This window comes from Pocillopora verrucosa, chromosome 12, assembly GCF_036669915.1.
Source record: "Pocillopora verrucosa isolate sample1 chromosome 12, ASM3666991v2, whole genome shotgun sequence".
In the NCBI taxonomy this organism is placed as follows: domain Eukaryota; kingdom Metazoa; phylum Cnidaria; class Anthozoa; order Scleractinia; family Pocilloporidae; genus Pocillopora; species Pocillopora verrucosa.
Genome location: NC_089323.1, coordinates 3326003 through 3351318, shown reverse-complemented (window position 1 = coordinate 3351318; position 25316 = coordinate 3326003). Strand labels below are relative to the sequence as shown.

The window sequence follows — 25316 nt, the reverse complement described above, 5'->3', positions numbered from 1 at the left end:
AAATTCAGCAAGGCTCAGATCTGCTCAACAAGTAGTTAACTTCTCTTTTAATTATCAAAAAGTTTGCAGTAAACAAATCACGAGAATCATGAAGCAACTTCTAAGTTCTGATGGGGGGAAATTGCTTATTAAGTGCGACCTTTGGGATCCGCGCTTGTCCTCTCCATCCTGAGCCACTCCAACTCCTTCCTTTTTGATCACGTTTTCCCGTATTGGTGTTAGTTCCCTAACATACGGTACTTCCCCTAACATAAGGTAAGTTGATGAGAAATGTTCGGCAGACGGTGTTGAGGATCGATTTTTTAAATCTTGGAGTGAAGGCTTAAGTCAGTTGAGGATACGTGGCACTGCAAACGCTCCATTTCTTTCAAATTTGGTGGCTGTGGTTTCCCTCCTTTTCTTTAATTTAAATAGATGTTTGGACGATCTCCAATTAATTTAAACAGATTTCTGGAAGATCTACTAGGTCTTCGATCAAAAAAATTGCATTCACTTCCCAATCGTTTAATGTGATCTCCTAGGCAACTCACAAAAACTTAGAAACGTTTCCGACCACTTGTGCGGAAACCACGTCATCAGACAAACTCTTTCGCCAAATCCAAGCTCCTTATGCTTCACTGAGATTTACCTAAGCAATTGAATGTGGATAATTTTTGGTCACTATACCACGCAATACAACCGATTTATACGAGGACTCAGTAAGTAAAGTTAAAATACCACACAAGCTACCAGGTTACATTGTCTAATTCTGTGCATAATCCCTTTCGTTTATGACTTTCCCCTTTCATGGAGTTAATTCCCCGGAATATGCTCTGAATAAAAAAAGGGGAAGTACAAAGCAATATTCTGCTGGGCATCAGAAGGTTACCATAACTGTTTCCAAGATACGATTTCAGAGAAACTACATTTGCCAATCGACATCTTTAGGATATTCGTAGTTACTGCTTTTATTAATTAAAGTAATGCGTTTTTTTCTTTGCTAATTTTTATTACAATTTTTTTCGCATAAAAGCGAAGGTTAGTTTCTTCCACTCATTGAATTATTGAACGGTACGTCCTTTGGAGAACAACCAAAGAAGGGGAAAAAATGATGGGAAAGAAAAGGCGAAAGCAAATACGGCCTTATTTTGAAAACTAAGTACTTTTAACATTCCGTGCATTTACGCTCTTGTAAAATATGCCAATACAAGAGCTTCTCATTTATCAAACACAATTTTTTAAGTACATGTTAAGTTTGGTGACATGTAGACGTTTAGTTGCAATATCAGTTACGGTTTGGGCATCTCGCAAACTTGGTATGAAGATTAAAGTAAACTTTGCTATTCGCAATCCGCGCCAACCTCCTTCCAGTCCCTTACTGTTTTATCTTTGCCTCTTTTGTGTTTTTCTATCATATCAAACTATTATTCTAAAATTACTTTCAATCCGACTCAATCGCCTCCATCCTAAGCCACCCCAGCTGTTCCTCAATAAGTTATTCACAGTTTCTATTCGATGTTGGACCAAACTAGCAAACAAAGTAAATTTCAAGTTTTACTTCTGTTTTAAAAACAATTTTCATCGATCCTAAAGTATGACTTTAAACAATGATGAAATTATCAATACCTTGAAAGGGAAAGTGCCGCACCTAAAACTAAAAAAAAAACCAATAATAATTGCATACGTGCAAAATATTCGCTTCTGACAAAAACTCTCACTATCAAATTAAAAAACCTCCTTGGCGATTCGTTTGCGTTTGCATTTTGGTTCCAATTAATGGTGGCACAATTTATCCCAAGTTATTATCCCATCAAGAAAAAAGCGTTTGAGCTTTTTGTTCGAAGCGCATTTAAATTCAATTTGCGGGATAGTTTTCCTTGGCAACTCGATCATCAGGAGTTTGTTCTCAACAGAGTTTGTCACTCAAGTTAAATTGCGAAGCTTTATCGTAGCCGACTTGAACTACGGACATTGACAAAGAGACACTTTGAACCGAAAGCTGTCATACTGCATGAATTAAACCGCGACTAGAATGAATGGTTGTCGACACCAGCTGTTCATGTTTGGAGATGTCGAAATGAAATGAATAATACAGAGATCAACGCGTGGACCTACAGAAAATATAATTCAAAGTTGGAAAACGAGCATCGCAAAATCTACAGGATCTTAAGTACTGCCATAGCCGTTTCTCGGCGATTTTACGAACTCTCAGCGTCAAGCGTAACTTAACTCATCCCGCCGAAGCTGGGCCTTGAAACGCGAACAAGGTAAAGCATTTTATCAACCTAACCAGGGTTAATGCTTAAGCCGTTGCACAATTTTAAGTTGAAAATTGTAACGTGTCTTAATGGCCAGGATAAGTGGAGAAAAAGAGGAATTATCTAACCACGCGTTTGCTATATCGCACGGTACAATTTTACAGCGAATTAAGTCCCTAACTGCGTTTTTAGCCGCAATCTCTGTAGCAGATATATATTTGGCCTCACTTACACTTAGATCGATAGACCTAGATAAACTTAAAACTATATACAATTATTTTTTATCAATTCAGAATTCGGGGTCAGGTAAGCTTCAATTTTTCCCTTTAAAATCTTCATGTTTGTAGTAATTTTCAGTTGAAAACTTATTCCTGTAATATTCGCCTGTTATCATGTAGAACATACCTCGGTTTCGGGAAATAAAAAAATACAAGAGTGACAACACGTTCATTTTACAGATAAATATCCCACATTTTTGCGGATAATTGTGAACACGTAAAAAGCTTTTCAGCCGGGAAAATATAGCCAAATCGCCTCGAACAACTCTACCATCTCACTAGTTAAACCATCACGAGTGAATAAACACAAAGACCAATTCGCTTCGTAGTCTAAAGACGACCCTGTATAAATGGCTTGCAGGTACTTGCTTCAACTGCCCTCGAAAAACTTATATAGCACCAGTGAAGTTCTCCCACATTTTTCACCATGGATACAAGTTAATCTTCTTTCCGTAATCTTTCCGAGTAGGGAAGGTTGATTTTCACTGTATAAACAAACAAGCTAGTTCAACAACTTTGTGTGTGCATTTTCCCTTTTTCTTATGCAAATCCTTGCGTTGTCCGAAAAGAAAAAGGTTTTCGTGAATATAATGATATCTTTAAGTCTACAAAAAAAGGCTCTCTCGATCTCTCAAAAGATTCATTATTTCTTCGTTTGAGCAAGCTTCTAAACTGCCAATGTCCATGCTAAAATAGTTTCTAGCGAATGGTATTATTAATTCGACCGCACGAAGCCGCAAAATTTTACTGAAACTTATCACGGCTGGTGCTTCATTCTTTCTCTGCCTTTTCATGATATATTTCTTTGAAAAATAGCGTAATTAACCATTTTGTAATTGAGAAAGGTCCAAATCGTTTTGTTACCCCCCAGGTGGGAAGCGAAAATTGTCAAAGATCTAAAAACTTAATGATACGAAGTGGGATCTCTCTTAAGTCGTGGATGGTGTACCCCCACGAAGGTATTGTAAAGAGTCCACAACAAACACGGCTGGATTGGCGAGTGCCTATCACGTAAAACTGAACCCACGCATTCAAGAACCCAGGAAATGTAAGTAAACTTTGGGATTATGAAACAATTTTGCAGTAGGTCATAAGTATTCTTAAATTCTTGTGGAATGCTTAATTGTTGCAAGCTCTTCACCTCAGGGTGATCAACTATTATTGTGGTTAAAATAGCTTCGTATTATCCATTGCTCGTTATCAACAAGATTTAATCCATATCAAGTTTATGTGAATTATCTGACGAAGCATTTTTTCCCTTTTGGTCAAAAAATAGACCTCCTCAACGTTTTTCTAAATATTTATATTTTGGCATGAATTGAAACACCATGTATGTTTTGGTCGGCCCCAAACTATCCCGTTGAATTGTTATTATCTCAATTGTCATTATTTCGCAATAAAACAAAATTGGATCTCTTACAGGAATGAAAAAAAACTCGTGAGTTGTTAAGGCTATCGTAAGTTTTTATGTTAAGGCTGAAGGGAACATTTTGAAGAGAAGACAGTATACTGAACTTAGCTGGCAACATCAACGTCCAAAACTTGAATTTTGCCAGGCCCATTTATACCGGAATCACTTGTTGTAACAAATTAAAGCCTATGAATTTGATATGAGGATCGGAATAAATGTCTGTGTGGAGCACACTTCCAAGAAAGGATAGGCCGCTTTCATTTCGAAGATCAGCTTGCCATAGTGTGTTTCCCAGGAAAATCAGGCTCAATAAAGCACGATTATTGGGAATAACCCTTGGAATCTCCCAAAAGTGGCTAACAAAGAAATTTTCCTTGTCATTTCAAGACATTATTCTGCAAAGAACCGAAGAGAGTGTAAAACAGTCTTGCCAGTTAAATAGTGAGAAATTGATGAGAAACAAAGCTATCTTAGTTATTTATAAAGAAATGTCTACCAGCTAAAAGGGAGAAGCTCTGAGCAAATCGTGCTTCTCAATCAGAAGCACGCCAAAATTATTGTGCTCCTGCTTGTATTAACTCTCGAAAGTCTCAACATGTACAGCCTTTGTAAGCTTTAAAATTATTTTCCATGGTTGTAATCAAGTGACCTGTAAAGTGATTGCTTCACCTATTTCGTTTTCGAATTACTCAAAACGAGTGCGCTCTGTTTGTTCTCAATCGGGCGTTTATGGTTTGTTAGACTGAATTGGCCGCACGAAATTGAAATGACTTAACACCTTTATGAACGCAATAAAATTTGACAAATAATACCCTCCAAAGACCGAAACATTTGCTAAATTTACAGACTTAAAAAGTTGTAAAAATGGTCCCAGAGGAAACGATTCTTCGCGCAAATAATTAGGCAGGTTCATAAAGATTTTAAAACAAATACGAGGAGATGAATAGGCCCGACGTACAAGTTATCACGCTTCACACACGAGACCAGTTAACTAGTGAAAGAAAAATAGTTGCGTGGTGACACTGAGTAGAGCGATGACCTTCATCGGTTTTTCCCTCAAACAAATATTACCATCATCAGGCATCTAGAAAATTTCGAGTTCTCGGAACTATCTTAGATTTTCAACATATCACTCTCAAACGTGGCAGCTTACCTGTTTTTATTGTGCGTATTCCTTAAGTGTCGATAGATTGTCGCTAACTTGATTAACATCAAGTTTAAAAATATTGTGAAAAGCTTTGTTGCAAAGACGAGCCCATTTTTTTCCACTTTGCCTTTTTATTTGGTTTTCTGTTATACATCTCTTTGCTATGTTTGCCGAGCACTGCGCTCGAAAACACGCCTTATCTGAGATGCGTAAGAGCCGCCGTGCTTTATGAGTAAATACCTGGAATGCAGTATCCATCTCTAAACACCTGGGCAGGAACCTACTGGAGTACATGACCATCGTAGAAATACAAAACTTACACAGTTTATCTAAAGCAAATGATTCCACACCGAGGAGGTATGCATCACATTGGAAAACAACACCGCCAAATCAGTTCTGCCAACACAAGATATTTCAATGAATATTAGGGCGCTTTGTACTGATCAAAATTAATGTACTGCAGTCTAACATCTATCAAGTATACACTGGAACAGAACTCTAGGTCGGTTTGTTATGATAGGTTGAATTGGTAACGTCTAAAATTTCTCAAGGCAGACCATGTTTTGCTCATTGGACTCTGTGTTCGTCTCTCCGAAAAATCTGCTCCACACAAATCCACATACATGTTAACACACCTGCACCACTTGAATAATCTCCTTAGGAAGTTTTGTTCGTTCCACCTGAATAAAAAACTCGTAATCTGAGATATTTTTTCACATATATGTTTTTAAGATATGCATTGCTAGACAAAATTTTACTTGAAAAGCAAAAAGAAAAATGAAAAGAATTCCACCAATATGATAACGCTTTCATGATTTTTACAATATTGGGACTGTGGAAAAAATAGAATTGACTAAACAGTAAACACAAACTCGGATGGCTAAATGACAATGTCATTACACTGATAAATGCTGTGTCTAAGTCAGAATTCAGAAAACAAAAGAAAGGCTTTCCTTATCTTTAGTCTTTGAGGTGGATAAGCTGTGTAATTCATTCTTTAAGTGATTATGTGAAGAAAAACATGCTTTATCTCACCATAAGATAACAAAACACGCATAAAACTTATGAATACAGGGAGCGCCAAGTAACAAACTGCAAGAAAATACCACATTTTTTAAATTAATATTTTGAAATACAATTCACATCAAACGAAAATACTGCTGAATATATTTAAAAATATACAGGATTTTGTCGATACTCCTTTGAGTACTAGATTTGAAGGCTGCCGCGCTATTTAGATATGTTTGTCAAATCTTTGATAATCATATCAACCATTGTTTGAGCTCCTAGCCTAGTAAAATTGAAACTCTGGTGTAGATCTGCTTACCTATGGAACGCCTGTAATATAAAGGCGTCTCAGGAAGCGGTATAAACAGCCGAGCGCAGGCTGAAACATGAGACAAGGATGTTTTGAATACCTTAGATTTTGCACATGTGGACCCAATTAACATAACACGACGTATGATCTTAAAGAAATATCTTTCGCAATTAAAATATTTAAAAATCCTTAAACGATGGCTGGCTTTGAAGGATGAAATTAAGATTCTAAATGAGCATTTTGTCGAACAAAAAACTGCACAGGACGGATAAAACTCAAGGAGGTTAATCAAGGGGTAAGCCGCGTTCAAATGTATTCTATTCATGTTCAGTTGAGCAAGATTTTTCGGCAAGACCAACACATAGCCTAGTAAGCAAACAAGTAACTACAACTATCGAAAGCTTATTTCTCCTTTAATCATCGAGGCTTTTCAGGTTCTTAGATTAGATGTCCTGTTCCTCAGCTTTTCCTAGCAGAGTTTTGATCCCTAAGTTTTTTGACAGAGTTATCGAGACCTTGTCGCTTAGATTCTTGATCTCTTTCTGTGTTCAATTTGTTATCCTCGGTAAGCCATGGCGGAGATAGAGGTTTAACAAAAAAATTGATTCAAAAGTGATAAAATAAACCTTTGTTCTCTTTCATGGTTTGATTTTGCGTAGTCAAGAGTTGTTATGGACAAACGACAATTTGAGTAAATATTTGCGTTTCTTACACTCAGATACTAACGCATTTCCGCGTCACGATGTCAAGCTCTTTGAAATTTTGGCCTTGAAAAACTTAAAGCATCAAATGATCTTGAAAAAAAAAAAGGAGTAGCAAAACAGGCCACTGGGTCTTGACTTTTGGTCAGAAGTGTCAGAATTTCTGGCGTGGTCACAAGGCAGTTTAAATTAGAAATCGTGTGCTGAAATGTTCGCTGAGCAATTAATGAGCAGTTGACGGCGGTAGTTTGGCAAAGTGAAAGCTTCAAAGTTATTTAACAAAAAAAGAATGCCACACTTGAATCTCCTAACTACTTTTTACAATCTTTTAGTGAAAATGTTGGCCCGAAACATGCAAACAAATTGCTTGATTTCAAAACAAAAGTAAGACCGTCATATTTTCGAAGGTTCTTCGAGGAATTTTGAAAAGTGATTTAAAGTGATATATAGCAAGGCAAATGGCAACATACCACACGGATATGCTGGCGTCACTTCCGCTGATAAATTCCTCTCCAAGAAAGACTGTTTCGGGCCAGGGGCTCCCGGTAAAACATTCTGTTTTCATTCAGAATTGGGGTTTCAAAAGTTTTAAAAATTATTCAACAATTAGGATGCCAGAACTTGCTTCTCTATTCCCAAAATTTTTACTCTTAAATAAGGCTTCGGGCTCGTTAAGTTACCGGGACGTTTGGGAAACGGGCCCTTGCATGTCAACAACGTTGAAAAGTTTGGACACACTGCCATTTAAGAGAGTCTATTTTAAGACTGATTTTATTTATCACTAAAATTTTTTTTTTCCATTTAACGGAAAGTGTTGACATATTTTTCTGGTCTACCCAACTGATAAATATTCACATGTTATGTGCCCGAGTCCAAATAATGAGAAAAATTAAACAGCCAAAGCTTTTGTGCCTGTTTCTTAAAAAGGACCGCGGTATCCAATTCATCCTCATCGAAAAAGGACCACGGTATCTAATTCATCCTCATCGAGAAATATCAAAAATCAATCTCAAGTTTACAATGGACCTCGAGATTTCGTGTACTCTTTGGCTGAACCATCAGCTCAGTTGCATTCCAAATACCTTGTTTGAGATCACGACAAAGCTTCGAGGTGGTCTCTTATCACAAACGTCATCTTAATTCATGATTTTGGTTCAAACCTGTTCCTTCTTTTACCGTTCTCAAAGTACTCTGCTAATGTGTACCTCAGTTAGGATAAATAAACTATAGGCTAGATAAATAACAAGATAAATAAACCTTAGACACATATTACGTTCTTTAAAAACCGAAAACTTAAGCGTACCAACAGTGAGATGTCACGTAGTGAGTAGTTTGGAGTTCAACATTTTGATTCACTGTTGCTCCTTCACCACCTCATGGAAAATTACTGCACGAGGATAGTTGAGCATATGTTCTTTTTTTTTGGTTTTTTTTTCCTGAAGAGCTATTTTCCTGTCTTTAAAGTAAGTCATTAGTAGTTTTAAAGTTTGAACAAAACTAAGAAGGCGAGTTTCCACTTTCATAAGTGTACGCCCCGCCTATCTGAGAATCATCAAATTGAAGTAAGTTTAGGATTACTTTCAGAAAAACAGATTGATAGCGAAAGTAGACAGTGAACGCCCCTTAAACAAAAATAGATTCGTTTTCTTCGCTTCGAGAGCTGTATTTCTTTCACATAAAGCTTCAATAGTTGATTCCTCCCTCTTCAATTGATCAAAAACCCATGCAGACCTTTTAAGGGGAAAGTCGTAGACAGAAGCGGGACTGTTGTTTTTCTGATACTTAAGGTATGTCGAATATTTCATTAGTAGTACATTGCCAAATAAGAAATCTTTTCGACTCAATTGACAAAAACAAATCATAACGTTTCCGACAGATCGAAACTGACCAATCACGACCGAACTACACCATGTGAGTCCTAGAGCAAATAACATCATGTCTGAACCGTCTAAATCATTTTTTACGACCTGGACCTAATGGACCTAATGGACTGAAATAATCGACTGACAACAACTCTGATGAGACTGATGATGACTTCGGCTCAGGTTGTCGAAGTGACAGCCACAACTTCCGACAACAGTCCTTTTCAGGACTGCACTCACCCGCACGATCAGACAACACGATCAAACGTAACCCCAGGGTTTAAACCATTTACCATAATAGTTGAACTCGTGGATGCAAGTAACATCGTACAACAGGTTTAGCCGGTTATTCAACCAAAGGTGAGTCAGTGTTGTGCAAAATCGCCTTCTAAACCATCTAACGTGTTATCTAAGCAGTGATTTTTAAGCAGGATCAAGAGGACTCACCAGTAACACAGATAAACTTTTATTTTTTTCAAAAAAACGTCCTTACAAAAGTCTTTTAAGTCCATTGATTTTCTAAAACTGGGGCCTAAGCGAGAATTCGTCTAGACAACTGACCCGAACTTTTGTTTTCCTCGAGCAGTTTAAGGCGAAGCTTTTTCCAATCTGAGCAATGCGCAATTCAGCTAAAAATTTCGAAACCGGACAATTTCGTGCAGTCTTAAAAGGAATCTTCAACCGTGACAGTTGCCAACAGGAACTGTGCTAGGAAGCGCCGGCCACTAGAAGCAATAAGGATGAATGACCTAAACGACAACTGAAAAAACATGCACTGGCGTATTGTCCCATCAAAGAGGATAAAAATATCGCTCGTAGCGAACTGAAGCTTTCACCCGTTTGAACACCTGGAGTAAATATTTACAATAACTGTGAAAAACAAATCTCAGTTTTGCTTTTTTTCCCTAGGTTGTCTAAAAACTTTAATTTTTCTTTGCCGTTGCCATTTATGCTGAGCTTTAACTCAATGAAAATAGATAGACAGGTACAACTTTCGCTGTGAATACAACGTAAACATATTTCGAAGGGGAGTCTAGAAAAATGTGACCCAAACATTTTTCTCACGCTCGTCACGCCCAGTTACAATCCGTTGTGATCTTTTCCATCCTCTGTCATCGCCGCACCTTTTGGTTTTATTCGTTCTTCTAGAGTATTTTTCTATTTTCCTATGTCTATATTCTGCAGTTTCGTCCAATTTGACGATGTTTTCGAGCGTCGGAAAGTGCGACCATAACGAGACATCGCTTCCGCGGTACACAGCTTCTTGTTACTGCCAAGGACGGACAAAAGTGTTAAGCACGTGACTAAAATTAAGACTAAAATACAAGAAGATAAGCAGCGTCTTCTTTTGTAAGTCTACCAACAAATGAAAAATATGAAGAGTTTCATCGGCGAAACGGAGTAGAGTTGTAAGCCACAAAGGTTTAAAACAAGAGCTTTAATTCTAAAACATGCACAAACTACTGAGAAAGTCTCGCTCGCTCTTTGTTCTCGACAATCCCAGAAGTACTTGTCCTTAATACCATACCGCTGGTCATGTATACCAGAAACGTTCATTCTATTCATTACAACTGAATTACGCATACGAATATGTATCTATTTGCTTCCAATTTTTTGAGTAGTGTCGGCTTTTACTAGGCCTCAACGAGAGCTTCGACTGAAACTGTTTCTATTGATTTTTTAAGTGTCAATATTATCAATGATTCTGTAATTCAAAGGGCGTTTATTTCTCTAAAAAGCCCACTTGAAGAGCATTTTTTTAAAAAAAGATTCGGTGATGAACAATTTTAGCAACACAACTACTTAACCGTGCCATAGTATAAATGTTTCTGCGTTTACTGCATGCTCCATCCGCTGAAAGGCCCCTTCACAGACTATGATCGCTTACAACAGTGACTCAAACCTATAGTGCCCTTACACCCTCGGTTTTGGGCGCAAAAACTCAAATTTGAGAAATAAAAAAGAAGAAAGAAAAACAGCGATTGAAATATAAATATAAATAAATATAAACCATGAGGTAATAAAGACTCATAGCAAAGGCTGACGAGAAGTTTGCGAAACTTGGCAATTTTTTAAGTTACTACTCGCCACCACTGATGAATCGATGGCCATAGTTTAAACGCAAGCACGTAGCGCTTCTTCCTACAATTAAAAATAAAATGACATCCGATTCATCGTTAAAGATCACTATCATTCTACTTAGGGAATAAAAAAAGTCATACACGGAAACCTGACAAATAAGAAAAGAAATAAGCTGAGACAATATCAAGAATTGAACTAAATGACATCCCGTGATATCTATACGCAATGCATAAATTATGTCATAACGTCTTTTGTTAAAACAATTATTTCTTAAACAAAGGTGCACTTGCACACATGTCCTGGCTAGAAACATTAACGATTTAATTTCATAATTCTCATTCTTTAAAAAAAAAAAAAAAAACCTTAATATTTTTAATTGTTTTTCTCTTCGTTTCTCGCATCTTTACGACGACGCTTGCAGAATAAGTCAAACACACGCGTTAGTTCGTGCCAAGCATTTATCAAATCATTACATCTTTTGTTAATCATAAGCTTAACCTGAACATCTGTGGTTTTGTTAAGCAATACTGTCTCTAATGGCTTTCAAGTAAAGTACTTAGGTGTTTCGAGTACAGAACTCGCTAAATGCGGTCAGTTTTGTCCACAAAATGCACGCAGGTTCGACGAAAAGAATTTCGTGCGCACCTTGTGCACGAAACGTAAAAAACGTGATGTTATTTACGCGCCCTCTCTAATCTTGACGCGCAGAAATCTACTTTGTTTAATTGTTTCATTTCTGGACCGGATAAGTTTAATTTTTTTGCAAACTTTGTACGTGCGTGCGCAAAACCACATCAAAACAATGAAGAGTCAAAGGAATATTATAAGTATGATTTTCAACCATGATTTAGTATCTTATTACAGGCTTCGTGAGAGAAGATCGTCTAGTGAAGAGGTTTTTCATCTTAGTGTTTCCATTCCTTAGTATTTTATAGTAAGTAAGCGTCACCAATTGTCCTTCAGGAAGGTCGTTCGAACTATTCTCACAATTTTGGTTACACGGTTTTGAGATTAAAATGTCGCCTAAGAGTCTCACTGTCGCGGTCCGGTGTCGACAGTTTGGTGATATCTTGTTGGGCAACAGTAGGGATAACGCTTACTGTAAATGAGCGGATAAAGTCTATTAAAACACGTATTCCATTCCAAGGTTGTCGCCGCTTTACGGCGAAATCATATGCGCTCGTTTCTCACTCTCGTCACAAAAGACTGCCTGATTTTGAGTTCTTTGAATCGGGACGCTCTTATTTTAGTGACTAATAGTTTATCTGGCTTTTTCATGACCGTATCCTCCCAATTCAGACATAAAAATGAGTGTTTTACGTGAAAAAGCTAAATACTTCCAGGATTCTTTACCATTTCCAACTCACGTCAAAATTGAATTTGTAACCCCTGTTCTGACAAACCAAAAAACCTATTTCGAATTCGTAGCACGTATCACACCTGAGAAAACGGAATTTCCACTCAAACTCTGATAAGAGGTTGCCAAAATATTACGGGATAGACCCCCAGTTTTGTCTTAATACTAATTGTAAGGAATTACGAATTTTATAACCACAGGTAGTATGACGTAAGCGCCCCACCCCTTGAAACAGTGGTCACAACTGACGCCGTTCTGGCGGTGGTTTTCGCGCCAAATTTCTAAAACAATCAACTGATAATGGAGGGCGGTACAATACCCCAGCAGGGTCTCCTGGGGCGGGAAGGCTAAAGAATTGAAACGTAATCGATTGTAATAAATAATATACAACACTGCCGATAAAAGAACACGTCCGCGTTTGCTAATAGGTCAGTATCCTTTTGAGCTGCAAAGGGAAACATTTCTTATAAAAAGGGTTCAGCGCCGTCTCTATCACTGGTGATAGACAACTTCTTCGCAAGCTATTCTGTTGGTGAGTAGTTGTAGACAGTAGTCACAAACACACAACTGCTTTAGTGAAGGTAAAAATGACCCTTACCTTAATATTTATATCATTTTTTAAGCTGTGCATTGGGGTAAAAAATATTCCATTACAAAAGTAGAAAAAAAAAACCAAGAGGCAACAATTACCTTCGAAAATTAGAAAAAACCAGCGTTGATTACATTTGGAAAAGAAAAAAAAATTGCTAATCGATAATGACCTTGAAAAATGTTAGGTATAGCTTGTAATTTGCACAAACTGAAATGTATAATACTTTAAAAAGGTCAAGGATACGATTAGTCCATTTTTACCACACCCAGGCGTTGTTGCACACGTTCAAATTATTAAAGGTGGCGATGCAATGTCTTTTCCCTCGACAAGCTAATATTTTCGCCCTAGAAACTTCAATTTATTTGCACTTTCTCAATTTTTCTTTAAAAATGACTCAGCAGAATGAAAATCAACATAGAAACCGCGAATATTCTACGTGAGTGGATTGACTTGTAAATGTAGACACAAAAGATCGACTTAGATCGACTTGGGTCTCCTAGGTTACCAAAACAAAGCTAAAAACGAGTAAAGTTATTCGTTTAAATAATAGCTTCCAATTGACCATCAAGTCAAGTTTTCATTTCATCACTTTTTAACACAAAATGTTCTTTTCAATACAAAGTTCTTTGCTCGAACCATATCGAACGAGAATGAATTTTGAAAAATAACAATGTTCAGACGTCAGGACATTTACAAAGGCAAAGACCCTTTTGTTAAAAACCGATAGGTGACCGGCTGTCACGCAATAGGAGTTACGTTCTTTAAATAGAATTCGTTCTAATAAATTTTGTTGGTACGATCCCAAAAAGCCTGCCCCACTCTGTGAATGTTTTTAGAAGTGACATTATGTAAAAACAGCATGGCCCATCGTTGCAAAATTCACCAAAAAAGGCTTTCATTTCACATTAAAAATATGGTAATAAAGAAGATATCATATCCACTTTAAGTTTTGTGAGCAAAAAAATTTCTCTAACATAGTTGTATTCAGGTAAATGGAAAACGGAGGAGAAAATAAAAGTCGGAAAAGGTCAGAGTTTCAAAATTCGGCAAGATTATGTGTTCATTTCTCTGCGTACATTCCATTAAAAAAACCAAGGATGAGGCTTGATTAAGTTTAACAGGATAAGGCCCCTGGTCAAAAGAAAGGAAAGTCAAACGGTGACAGTTTTAAGTACCGAAGCGCCAGTATGTCTCGCGCGCACACGGGAAGAACAAACAAGGGGGTTATTTCAACGATTAAACGACATGTTGATCCCTGATCTTGCTAATAGCACGTTTCCTTTCATTGTTTAGCATAGCATTGTTGTCATATTCGCTGTTGAAACAGCTCCCGCAATTGTTCCTAGACCGCATTTGGCCCTACTTGAACCTAGCCTGTCATGACATGTGTGGATAAATAAAGATATTGTCATCATTGAGCTTGTATATAAGGTACTTATCGACCGCACAAATGTCCAATGGCAGAGCAATTTAACAGACCCAAGGGGATCAGAGAGGCTTACAAAGGCGCAAACTTCCCGCAAAGATCTAATGGGGCTAACTATTGAAAAATAAGAGTATGACAAGACGGTAAATAGGTCTTTTGTCTTGTGATCGCCTCTGGGTACTGATTCTAGTTTAAACATAAATGTCTGTTCCTAATGGCTCGTTGTATTCAACGAAAACGTAGTTTGATCCGCACGCAGTCACATTTATCTTCGACATCGAGTCATCCATGAAAAGGGCCGGATGTCCTACGCGAGAAAAAAGGAAATGATAATTGTTTTGGAAGAAAAGGCACCGTGTTTTAGTGTCGGTTAGTAAAAAAATCCATGTAAAAACTTGCGTGCATAGCTTCTTCAGAATAGGACAAACAGGGTTTAACGACTTAGCTACATCAAAAAACGGACAAACATTATGGAAGCTTACTATTCTTTTCCTTTAAAAAAAAAAATGGTGCGAGTTTCACAGACCTCAGGCCTATTGATAACGCCGTTTAGAGCACTCATCTGACAAAAACCGTGTGTGTTCCAAAACTGCATAATTTATTCCTACCATCTGCCTATGAAACACTACACACCGCCACAGATTTGCCTGCCTCCTAGAATCCAGGAGATTATGCTGACTTGTTATTAAGATCTATTATTAGAGAAATTTCCGATGCGCCATTTAGTGTGATTTGCCCCCCTTTCGGTGGTCGTGTTTTTATATTTGTTTAAATTAGTGTGCAAATCGAGTGGCGCTTCGATCCGATCAGGAAGCGAGACCAAATGAAAGCTTATCTTACCCTCGCCATAATGTCTGATAGGGCATGCTGGATAACGAATATTTTCCGGTAAACTTACATTTTGTTTGGATCAGGGGGTATCTGGGCCCTGCCCAAACTAATTAGCAATTCGCGAATATTGTTTCACCGGCATCTAAGCTCAAAATCTTCCCAAAACAAATTCATTCCTTGAGGAAATAAATTGTGTATATTTTCGCTGCCGGGCAAGCTAGCTGGGACCGTAACTCAATTTTCATAACCATAAATACAAGCTAACAAAAACTTCACCAGCGTGTTATATACCTCGTGTTTCTTTTGCCCACACTGAGAAATATAAATATATTGTCAATCCAGGGGTATGCACTAAAAATAATCAGATGCCACTAGCAAAAGCCAAGATAAACAGACTTGAAAAAACTGAGGACATTAGCTGACCTCTTCAGCTGTTACCAACGCCGAAAGAAATCCACATTATACAGACGCATCTGACCTGAACTGGCTTGCGCGCTAAACTATTGTAAGTAGATTAAAATGTTACTAAGTCTTTCATTTGAAGAACTTTCACATTACCGCCTCAAAATTTTTAGCATTTTAACGCTTGGGTATAGTCATTTCAGAAAGAGCTGTTTATTTCACTATTTTGTGTAGAAATTTTGCATGAAAATCAAGAGAGTTCTTTACAAATTTGACTGACTTGCTTTATTTCCTTTTATGTACGTATATACTTGATGTGCTTACCTAAGTATTCGGAATCAGGCGTGACAATCTCTAGTTGACTGTAAAACAGCTTTCGAAACTAGCTCAACATATGAAAAGTTACTAAGCCATCCCATGACGAGGATCTAGTTTAAAATTATCTAGAAGACCCGGCACAGGGTGATTCAAGTTGACAAAACAACAATTTACTTTTAAGCACAAAACCTGAACACCTACGAAAATTGGTTTCGGTTATTGAAGGTAAGCAACACGTAATAACAAGGTTATGTACATGCAGACATCGGAAAGTTACATGATGCAAAGATATTGTACGAGATTTAGGTTGGGTCGTGTCTGTTTGCTGTTTGTTATTGATCGAGAAAATACACTAAATTTCAACAACAAATTACGAAATTCTCGCAAAATAGAAGCAAAATTAAGAATTTCTTCTTTCTTTTCAAACATTCAACGCAAACTTGTTCAGCACTGAATTCGTGAGAAAATCAGTCAAGCCGAAATGCGTTTGTGTAAGTGTACCGTGAAGAAAATTTATTTCTCACGTAAACGATTTCAACTTGAGCTAGAAAAGCGGGAAATATGACAAAATGGCATTGCGAAAGGATCAGAAAATGACGGAAATATTTACGTACTTCCGACAATTCTTTTCGTCGAAACTAGCTTGTAGTGTGTGTTAAAAACTTGAAAGTTCTTCGAGATTCATTATGTCAGATTTTCCATTCGAAGTCTCGCTTAGCATTGAAATACCATTAAAAATACTAACTTGAAGCTCTAAAGCACGTTCGGAAATCCTAACTTAAGTTCAAGCCGTTTTGTGAAGACGCACGAGTAGAGACACTTTCCTTTCGCCATTATAAAACGCACGAAATTTGATTTCAACGCCACAAAGACGATATTAGGTGATCCGAGTGCCTATTAATTCTACAAACCAACTAGACGCTAAATAAAGATCTCGCAGTCCCTGACTTAAAACACAAAAGGACCGCTTAAATCTCTAGCAATTTCTGAGCGCCCCAAAGGACTTTTAAAAAGGGATTATCATTTGAAAACTAATAGAACGTGAACGTACATTGTACCTGCTGATCAGCGCTTGGCGGTTGAAATATTTTGAGGAAGCGAAGACTGAATATTTTTTTTTAACTCAACTAATTGTCATTTCGAAAACACAAGGCACGCTATTCACAGGAGGCCAATATCCTAGCCATCAGTGGATCGCCTATCCATGAATTCTCAAAATACTGCAAATTCAACATTACCCCCAATCTTCAGACCTCCATTGTCGCCGGCGACAGAGTGTCGCCAAATCACAAAACACCCCCGCTCCCCACAACGACTAATCGGTCTGTCATAAGCCCTTGTAGACAGCTTGTCGGCCGGCTTCCGGCGGCCAAACTCGTCGATTTCGTTCGATTTCGCGTCAAAACCTTGTCGATATTCGCGTCTTTTCGTCCAGTAGGTCCAAAATCATCCACTTGCTTCAATACCACAGCAGCGCTAAGACGTCAAACCCACGATTCCGCCTCTGGTAAACAAATATGGGCTTAAAACACCAGGTTATTAAAATTTGAAATGCATATGCCGGGTTCATTGTGAACTGGCGCCAGTGAGCCGTCCATAAAAACACGCCACTACTCTCCCGGGGCGACTAAATGGAACGAATTTCAACGAAGTTGTCACACAATAGGCTCTCGCTGGCACTAATTCCCTGATATCAACAAATTCCCCACTAGGCCTACTATGTTTATGAACTTATCTACGCCTAAATACTGTCTCTTTTGATATATCGTCTCCAGCCGCCGAGGAGGTTCTACAGTCGCCTCTTAGTCGTGACCAACTGGGTTTTCATTTAATCGCTACACTCAAGTGACGTAACGTCCGCAATGTAAATTTCTATTAATTTAATTATACGTTTAATAATAGAGACATGTCAATCAACGCACTCAGGGCCTACACGTGCCAGGGGTTCGTAGACACACTGTCGCCAGTTCCAGCGGTTTATCTGCCACTCACAGCCAAACGGGAGCCATACGAGACCCAAAGTAAACCTTGTGGCCTTTGAAAATGTCACTCGATTTGACATACAAAGCGATCAATCCTTGATGCGGTGTTAAAATAGCCTCAAACACTCGTTAAAATCGCAGAACCTTCTTCCCCCCTACCTGAACACGAAAGAACACAAACACCGTAGAACAGCGCCACTAAAAAAGTCCCTGGGGAGAGAACCTGTTTCCAGCTGCCAATTAGGGTGAGGAGAGTCGAGCTGTTGATCAGTGCGCGACCACTAAGCTTCAATACAGCTTTACGCCGGTTGAGTTTTATATTATCACTCAAGATTGCTTTGTTTTCTCCTGGCAGATTATTCTATGACCACAGAGAGAGCTCGCGAACAAAGTCGGTTGCGAGTGGATGCCGAAATTTTCATTTTGACAACGTGAATTATCTCGCATCTCATTGTAAAGACCAGAGGGGTTCGACGTGGGGAGTCTGTTCTTCTCAACACTTGTGATTGTGTTTACAGTGGCGATAGCCTGCGTTCATTTGCTCTGATGGCTACACAACGCAAGCGTCCGAGGACGGCTTCTCCGAGTCGAGAACCGACAAAATTTCGTAAACTTCACAAAGAAATACAACAAAATGAACCTTTATCTCTGTTGGATTTAAGCGCTCAATGCGTGGCAGCAAATATTCCTTTCCAACACGTAGAGGAACAAGGAACTCCGATACCTGAGCCCGTACAACTCAAAGTGGTTTACTGGTCTTTCCCGAGAAATGAGCGAGACATTTGCATGTACTCGTCTCTCCATGCCACAGTTTCACACAACGATGCAAAAAGGCTGCCATTTCAGAGAGGTTTGGCTCTTCTTGAAGAAAACGCTGTCAGAGATGTTCTACAAGTCGGTAAGTGAATTTTCAAAGTTTGCGACACTGTGCCGGTTTTCTATGGGTACAACTGACCTAAACTAACATAAATTGGGCGAAAAGAAAAACTTAATCTCTTACAGGATCGTCAGGAAGCTGTAAAATTTCAAATCGGGCAAGGTATAAGAGTTTTCAAGCATTTTCATTGAAAATTGAATGCATTCGTGCTTAGTTTGGTCTGTTTTTTCACCCTCCTGAGCGCTAGCGCCAGTCAGTCTACCATCAATTGTAATAAGAATAGTAATAACCCTGAGAGAGCCGCTATCAGTTTAGCCCAAAGTTTACCTCCTAGGTAACCCTATAAAATTCCGCTTTAAGGGAATTTCTTGCTATCGGTTTTCGCAATCGAAGCTTTGCTATGGATTTTTTTTATACAGATTCTTGCAAGTCTACTGGTTGATTCTGCGGGCAGCGCGTGATTTTTCAAAGTACATGAATTTGTTTATTAGCGTAAAAAATTCATCTCTAGCCGCGCGTGTGACACGAATGAAATTGTGGTGTTGATACGACCGGTGACCATGGAACTTCGCCTTAAATTGTTACATTCGCTCGTGATTCTGTTGAACTTTAGGTCGTTCGAGTGAAACTTACATTGTTACAGTTTACAAAGCGCTACTCGCTTTCTTGTAAAAAAGTCGAACTAATTTTGTTGTAGGTAGTAAGACACTCATAATTCCAATCTCCTTTTGATACTTAAGAAGGAGCTTTAAAAAAATCTGTATCTTAGCGATACCTCTTCCATGGTTGAAAGCATCCGCAGTTTGTTTCAATTGCATGGTTTTTTGAGTTCGCAAAAACAGTGAGTCGGGTATTTGCAAGTTTTCTTGGATCAGAGCAAAAACCCCCAGCTAAGTTTTAATTTCTCATCAAAGTTCAATCGTCAGGTTTTCGCTTGAGCAAACAGAGTCACCTTTGTAAAGTGTTGTTATTAATGAACTAAGACTTTCAGTTTTTATTCCTGTTTCTGTGCAAGGAAATAAGTCGTAATTTCACTAGGTCCATCAATTCATCACTACAAGCTTTACACAAAGGTTCCTGCTACCACCACATTACAATCCCAAACCAATCTGGGCGACGTGAGCTCAAACCCTTTACACTAAGTTCGTAATTTTCCTTTCCTACACACATATCTGTCACTTTGTAGCAAATTTGTTGTCTAATATTCCTGATTGATGATTTTCACTGAGCCTAAAAAGTCGTAACTCCCATTTACGCAAACCTCGAAAATTACACTATAACAGTACTACGCAGTTTAATTAGTTTGAAACAAGCGTCGCTGAAACTGTGCCTTTCGTTGCTCGTTCACAAAAGTTTCGCTATTTTTGTAAATACATGAACTGACTAAACCTTCGTTTGTTTATTTGTTTTAAATACAAAGAGGATAGGTGAAAATCTGTGGAGGAGCTTTTCACCACGGTGAAATTGCTCCTTTGCTTTCGCTTTAAGAAACTAAAGCTCTGTCGGAAAAGGGGCTGCATGAAAAGTGCTTGCTTTTATCTCAAAATCGGAAAAGAAAATCAGTTCGATTTTTTCATTGCCGCAGGGTTGAATACTTCGCGAGGTCAGTCACCTGTGGGAGTTGTTTCATTTTTAAGGCGGCCCAGTTACTGAGGCAATTTTTCTCTTTCCTTGCTGGTGTTTCCTTGTTTCAACGTCAGTGCTTGAACCACATTTTCCAAGCCTTCTGGTGATAATTCGTTTCAGTCGAAAAGGAAAGAGACTGTACCTGAAGGAAACGCCCTACGTGCAACACGAGAAGGATGCACTCTTGTCTGGGCGGGCGCGCGTGCAAAAGGAATTCATTCGACAATTCATTTCAGGATATTAAATGAAATACAAAACAACAAACCAAAATCACGACCAAGATTATCAGTTTTCTCGTATTTCTTCGAAGACTATAGAAAGAAAACGAATGTGCTCTTTCAACAGATTTCAATTGCAAACTGCTTCTTGAAAGCGCATTTTTGAAGTAATAGACTTGTTTGAACCTAACAGGATAAAGTCTTTGCAACTCGGAATCCTCCCTGCGTGGTTTTGAGCTCATTTCAACCACACATTTTTGATTAATTGAATAAAGGGAAGTTTCTTTCCCAAGATTTTCATCTTCCCGGGAGTAGAACTTCTTTAAGGCGCTTTCTCGATCAAAGGTTAAAAACGCGGATTTGAAGCTTACTAATGTGTGGAAATGTAACAGAAAACCATGTCTTTGTGAGTGAAGTTTATTAACGTGAGAGATCATGTTAATAGGTCATTGGTCCAAAGTACTGTACGGTCATGTTGTACATCAGAGTTTGTAAACCATCGGACGAAAAAAATCAGCAGTAACTGTAAAGGATAGATTTCATTTGAATCACTCAACACTATAGTTTAACGGCTTGAGGCGAATATTGCGGTGAAGACGGTACACTTTCTTGTCTAAGGCGCTTAAAGATGGCTAGGATGAAAATGAAGTCTTTCAGTGGATTAATCATATCATAATTGCATTCTAACAAAGAGAAGCAAAATACGTCAAAGAAACAATTAACCCAGACAAACAATAGACGATTTATATCGCTGTAGAAAATAGGTCTATTCCAATCAAACTAATGTTTTCCATTAGGAAGGCCTTCTCGGGAGTTTATTTTAATTCGCTTGGTATGATTGTCGCGTTTCAGGTTTTCAACTGAGTGGAAAAGTCGTTGAGGAGGAAGACACAAAGTATGGCGCTCAAAAAGAAGAATATAATGTGTCAGTTGGTTTCGATAGATGTAAAATAACCGAAGTGTCCTGCACTTGTGGTAACAAAGACATTCTCTGGTGTCCTCACGTCGTTGCGCTTGCGCTGTACAGAATTCGCAACCCAGAAAAAGTCACTTTAAGGGTACCAATCTCAGAGACATTACTTCAAATGAATCGCGAACAACTTCAGAAACTGTTACAGTATCTCATAACTGAGCATCACACCGAAGTTTTGCCGACTGCTCAGCGATTGGCCGACGAGATTCTGCTCAAAACTTCAGAGATAAACCGTTTACCAGGCGCTCCTGATCCAACCGCAGGCGCTGGAGCGGATGATGAAAGTTGCTGGCATTTAGATGCAGAACAAGTTAGGCAACAAGTTAGAAATTATTTGTCTCAAGGAGGGTATTATGGAAGCGGAAAACACCTTCTATCGATGTTTGCTAAGGTAGGAAACAGTACTGATTGTTTCACTGAACACAAATATCTTTAAAATAAAAACAAACACAAATAAACCTGAAATATTAATCAAGTTAACAACAACAAAAACATCTGCTGAAGTCACGTCTCTGTTACTATTATCTCTCGCTGTCCATGACAACTTTTCTCCTCGTTTTCAGCGCCTGAACATTGCAAAAGCTTTTTTAAAAATTCACATCCTTGGACACTAACATCTTCTAATGATGACCTTTAATACCCCACAGGTACGAGAAATGCTTCGTGTCCATGACAATAATGGCTCACGCATGCTCAGACTCATCACAGAGCAGTTTTTAGCTGACCCTCGACTACAAATTTGGAAAGAACAAGGCACTTCGATGAATGATAAGTGTCGACAGTTGTGGGATCAACTCGGTGCATTGTGGGTGTGCGTAGTGTTGAACCCAGACAGCACTTGTGCGGAAAAAGCCGCGTGGAAACAACAACTAGAAACATGGAGCCGGCAAGAAGTTTGCCCGTTGGAAAATCCAGATGCTCAACTCGCAGACGAGATTGACAATGTTTCCGACGAAATGTGCACGCGCCGTACCGTGTTTTCTCGGGCAATGCACGCTTGTGATTTGGACTGGGAAGACTACATTTTAAGATGCCTCATTGGACGCGAAGGCCAAGATAAAGATATTGAATGCCTAACATGGAAAGGTGAGGATTGTTTGATTAAAGTAGAAAAACATAGGTCCATAAGTTTAATTTTCTGAATCACACATTAAGGTCACGAGAATAAAGGTAATGATCACCAACAAGAGATGCTTTTGATTGTTAAACAAATTGTCCTTGTCGTCACCTTTGGAAAAGTATACAGAATTGTGTTGAGAACATGGGTTTATGAATAGTCTTACACAAGGAATGCAAAGGAAAAGGAATATCCTAAAGTTTGGAGTATGTTTTTACGCCTGATGTAAACTAACACAAGTCTTTGTTTTTCTGCGTCAACAGAGGACGTTCCTATGGCAGCCGCACGTGTAGATGCCCTACGAGCGCATGGCTATCCTCAAGAAGCCTTGCGATTGGCTGTCGCTGTAGCACGAGGTATGAAAGAGGAGCAGTTGGAGAAAGTTTACGAAATGGAAGCTTTGTTGGAGAAGTTCAGCGAGGACGACATTGCGGAAAAACTTTGCGATGAAAGTACAGAAAGAGATGGATTTATAGAGGGATGGATTGGACATCAGCTCGATCCAATTGTTGTACTGTATGACACTCTTATCGAGGAAGCCATCGGGCCTCAAGATAGTGAATCAGAGTTTGAAGGCAGTACAGAATGTAATGAAGTTAAAAACGTTACAAACGTTCCTCTTCCAGAATGTGGAAACGGAAATGACACCTTCTTAACATTAGCTCTTGAAGTGGCCCTCATGGGGCTGGGACAGCAACGATCTATCCCCGTGGGATTCTACGCGCAGGACAAAGCTTGTCGTCAAGAGGAACATCTCATCGCACAGCTGAATCTTCTAACTTTTGACAATGTTCTGTATCCTGTCCTCAAAACACAAACTGAACTTCTACTGAAGAGTGGGCCATTCAGTAGCCTAGGACTTGGAGTGCAGAAAAACAGCATTCCCATGCACACGTTTGCACGATTTTTATTTAGCAACTTGATACAAAAGGATTTACATCTTGCCTTTGATCTTGGCCTCCGCGCAATGCGTTTCTTAGCGTTGGATGACTTCCCAGGTGACATTGCGGACGAAGAGATACCCGTGGTGGGTCATGCTAGGTCCACTCGATTGTACACTCTAGGACACTTGCAATCTCAGCAGTGTGAGCTAGCATCGCGCCTACTTAATGCTGCGAAGGACTCTTCTGAACGTCTACCAGCCATTCTACAAGCCTCACAACAGCACGTACACTCTGCAACTCAGCTATTTCGTCTGGCGCAAGACGCTTTCAAACTGTCCACTGATCATGCGTCAGAAACACGCGACCCTGACATGCTTCACTTTGCGATGGAACTGGGTCTCAAAGTGCTACAGATGACGCTGAATGCTCACAACTGGAGGCGGCGTGACATGGTGCAGTGGGTCATAGAATGCGCCGTGGAATCTGGCACATCTGCTCTCAGCCACATCATGAAGAGCTGGAGCACGCTGTTCACTCCAACAGAAGCCACATCTCAGGTGGCTACTGCCGTGATGGCACCTTCCACGGCGGCGCGTCTTGAGCTAACAGTGATCGAGAAGGAAGCGCTTATGTGTTGTGCTCGAGCCTTGGCTCTGCAGTGCGCCAGCCGAGACCCACAGCGCTGCTGCCTTTCTACGTTAACGCTCTGCGAGAAAAACCCTGCTGCCTTTGAGACAGCTTATCGCTTAGTTGTAGAGTCGGCCGCCGTGATTCCACCGACACAACTCTTCGCCATTGCGCGCTACATGGACTACCGCGGCTATCCTCAGAGAGCTTTCAAACTTGCCACTCTTGCCATGAAACACTTCACCCTCGCTTACAACCAAGACAGCCACCCATCTATCGGAGACATTCACTGGGCATGCGCTCTGTCCCAAGCTCTTGGCTACAACGAACTCACACAGATCATTCCACTCATCGTCAAAGCAGTACACTGTCCAACGGTGCTATCAGATTTGCTTTTCCGGTGCACCCTTGCAAAGGCCGCTGCGGAGGAGGCCCAGAATGGGCAATATTACATTAAGGACAATAACAGGGTGACCTGCGAAGAAGAACCTTTGAGGCAGCTTTTGGAGGGAACCATTAGCGCATATGTGAACACTGCACATAGCAGACTGAACCACATTAGTCCCAAGCATTATATGGACTTCATCACATTCCTCAGCAAAGCACAGGAAACTTTTCTTTTAGCTTCTGACGGAAATGGACGCTTCAACGCGCTCATAAACAATATGAAAGTTTTGTACAAAGGAAAGAAAAAGCTTATGCAGCTAGTCAAAGAAACATTCGGTTAATTTCACACGGAACAAAGTCTGAAATATTATAAATTATTTATGAAATGAAAATTCAGAGAATTTGAGCTTTTGAGAGATGAGATATTATCGCTTTTTTGATAGGCGACAAAGGAAACGAAATTGTACATTAACATGGTAGAATCTATTAATTTTTCCTCCTCCGCTTCACTTCGCCTCTAAACTGGAAATAGAGACAAAATGTTACTTGGGTTGGCTGTTTACCGTTTTAGCTAGGCAGTGTAACCTTTAGAGTGTTAAAATTAAAATTGTTTTACAAAAATTGATACTGATAATTGTCCAGTTGTTTGCGTCTTTTCGCTTC

The 25316-nt window shown here is 39.2% G+C and overlaps 1 protein-coding gene across 4 annotated transcripts; it reads left to right on the top strand.

Annotated features, from left to right (window-relative positions):
- Positions 1-1905: 1905 nt before the first annotated feature.
- Positions 1906-25278, top strand: LOC131783287 (zinc finger SWIM domain-containing protein 5). Of its 4 annotated transcripts, XM_059100017.2 has the most exons (6): positions 1906-2246; positions 3387-3563; positions 18300-18842; positions 21518-22029; positions 22286-22724; positions 23019-25278. In XM_059100017.2, the coding sequence occupies exons 3-6, from the start codon at positions 18491-18493 to the stop codon at positions 24992-24994; spliced, it is 3279 nt and encodes a 1092-aa protein (XP_058956000.2). In that variant the 5' UTR covers positions 1906-2246; positions 3387-3563; positions 18300-18490; the 3' UTR covers positions 24995-25278. The 4 variants fall into 4 exon arrangements, with proteins under 4 accessions (XP_058956000.2, XP_058955999.2, XP_058956002.2 ...); XM_059100016.2 differs by lacking the exons at positions 1906-2246; positions 3387-3563 and adding an exon at positions 12776-12925; XM_059100019.2 differs by lacking the exons at positions 1906-2246; positions 3387-3563 and adding an exon at positions 15623-15747.
- Positions 25279-25316: the final 38 nt, after the last annotated feature.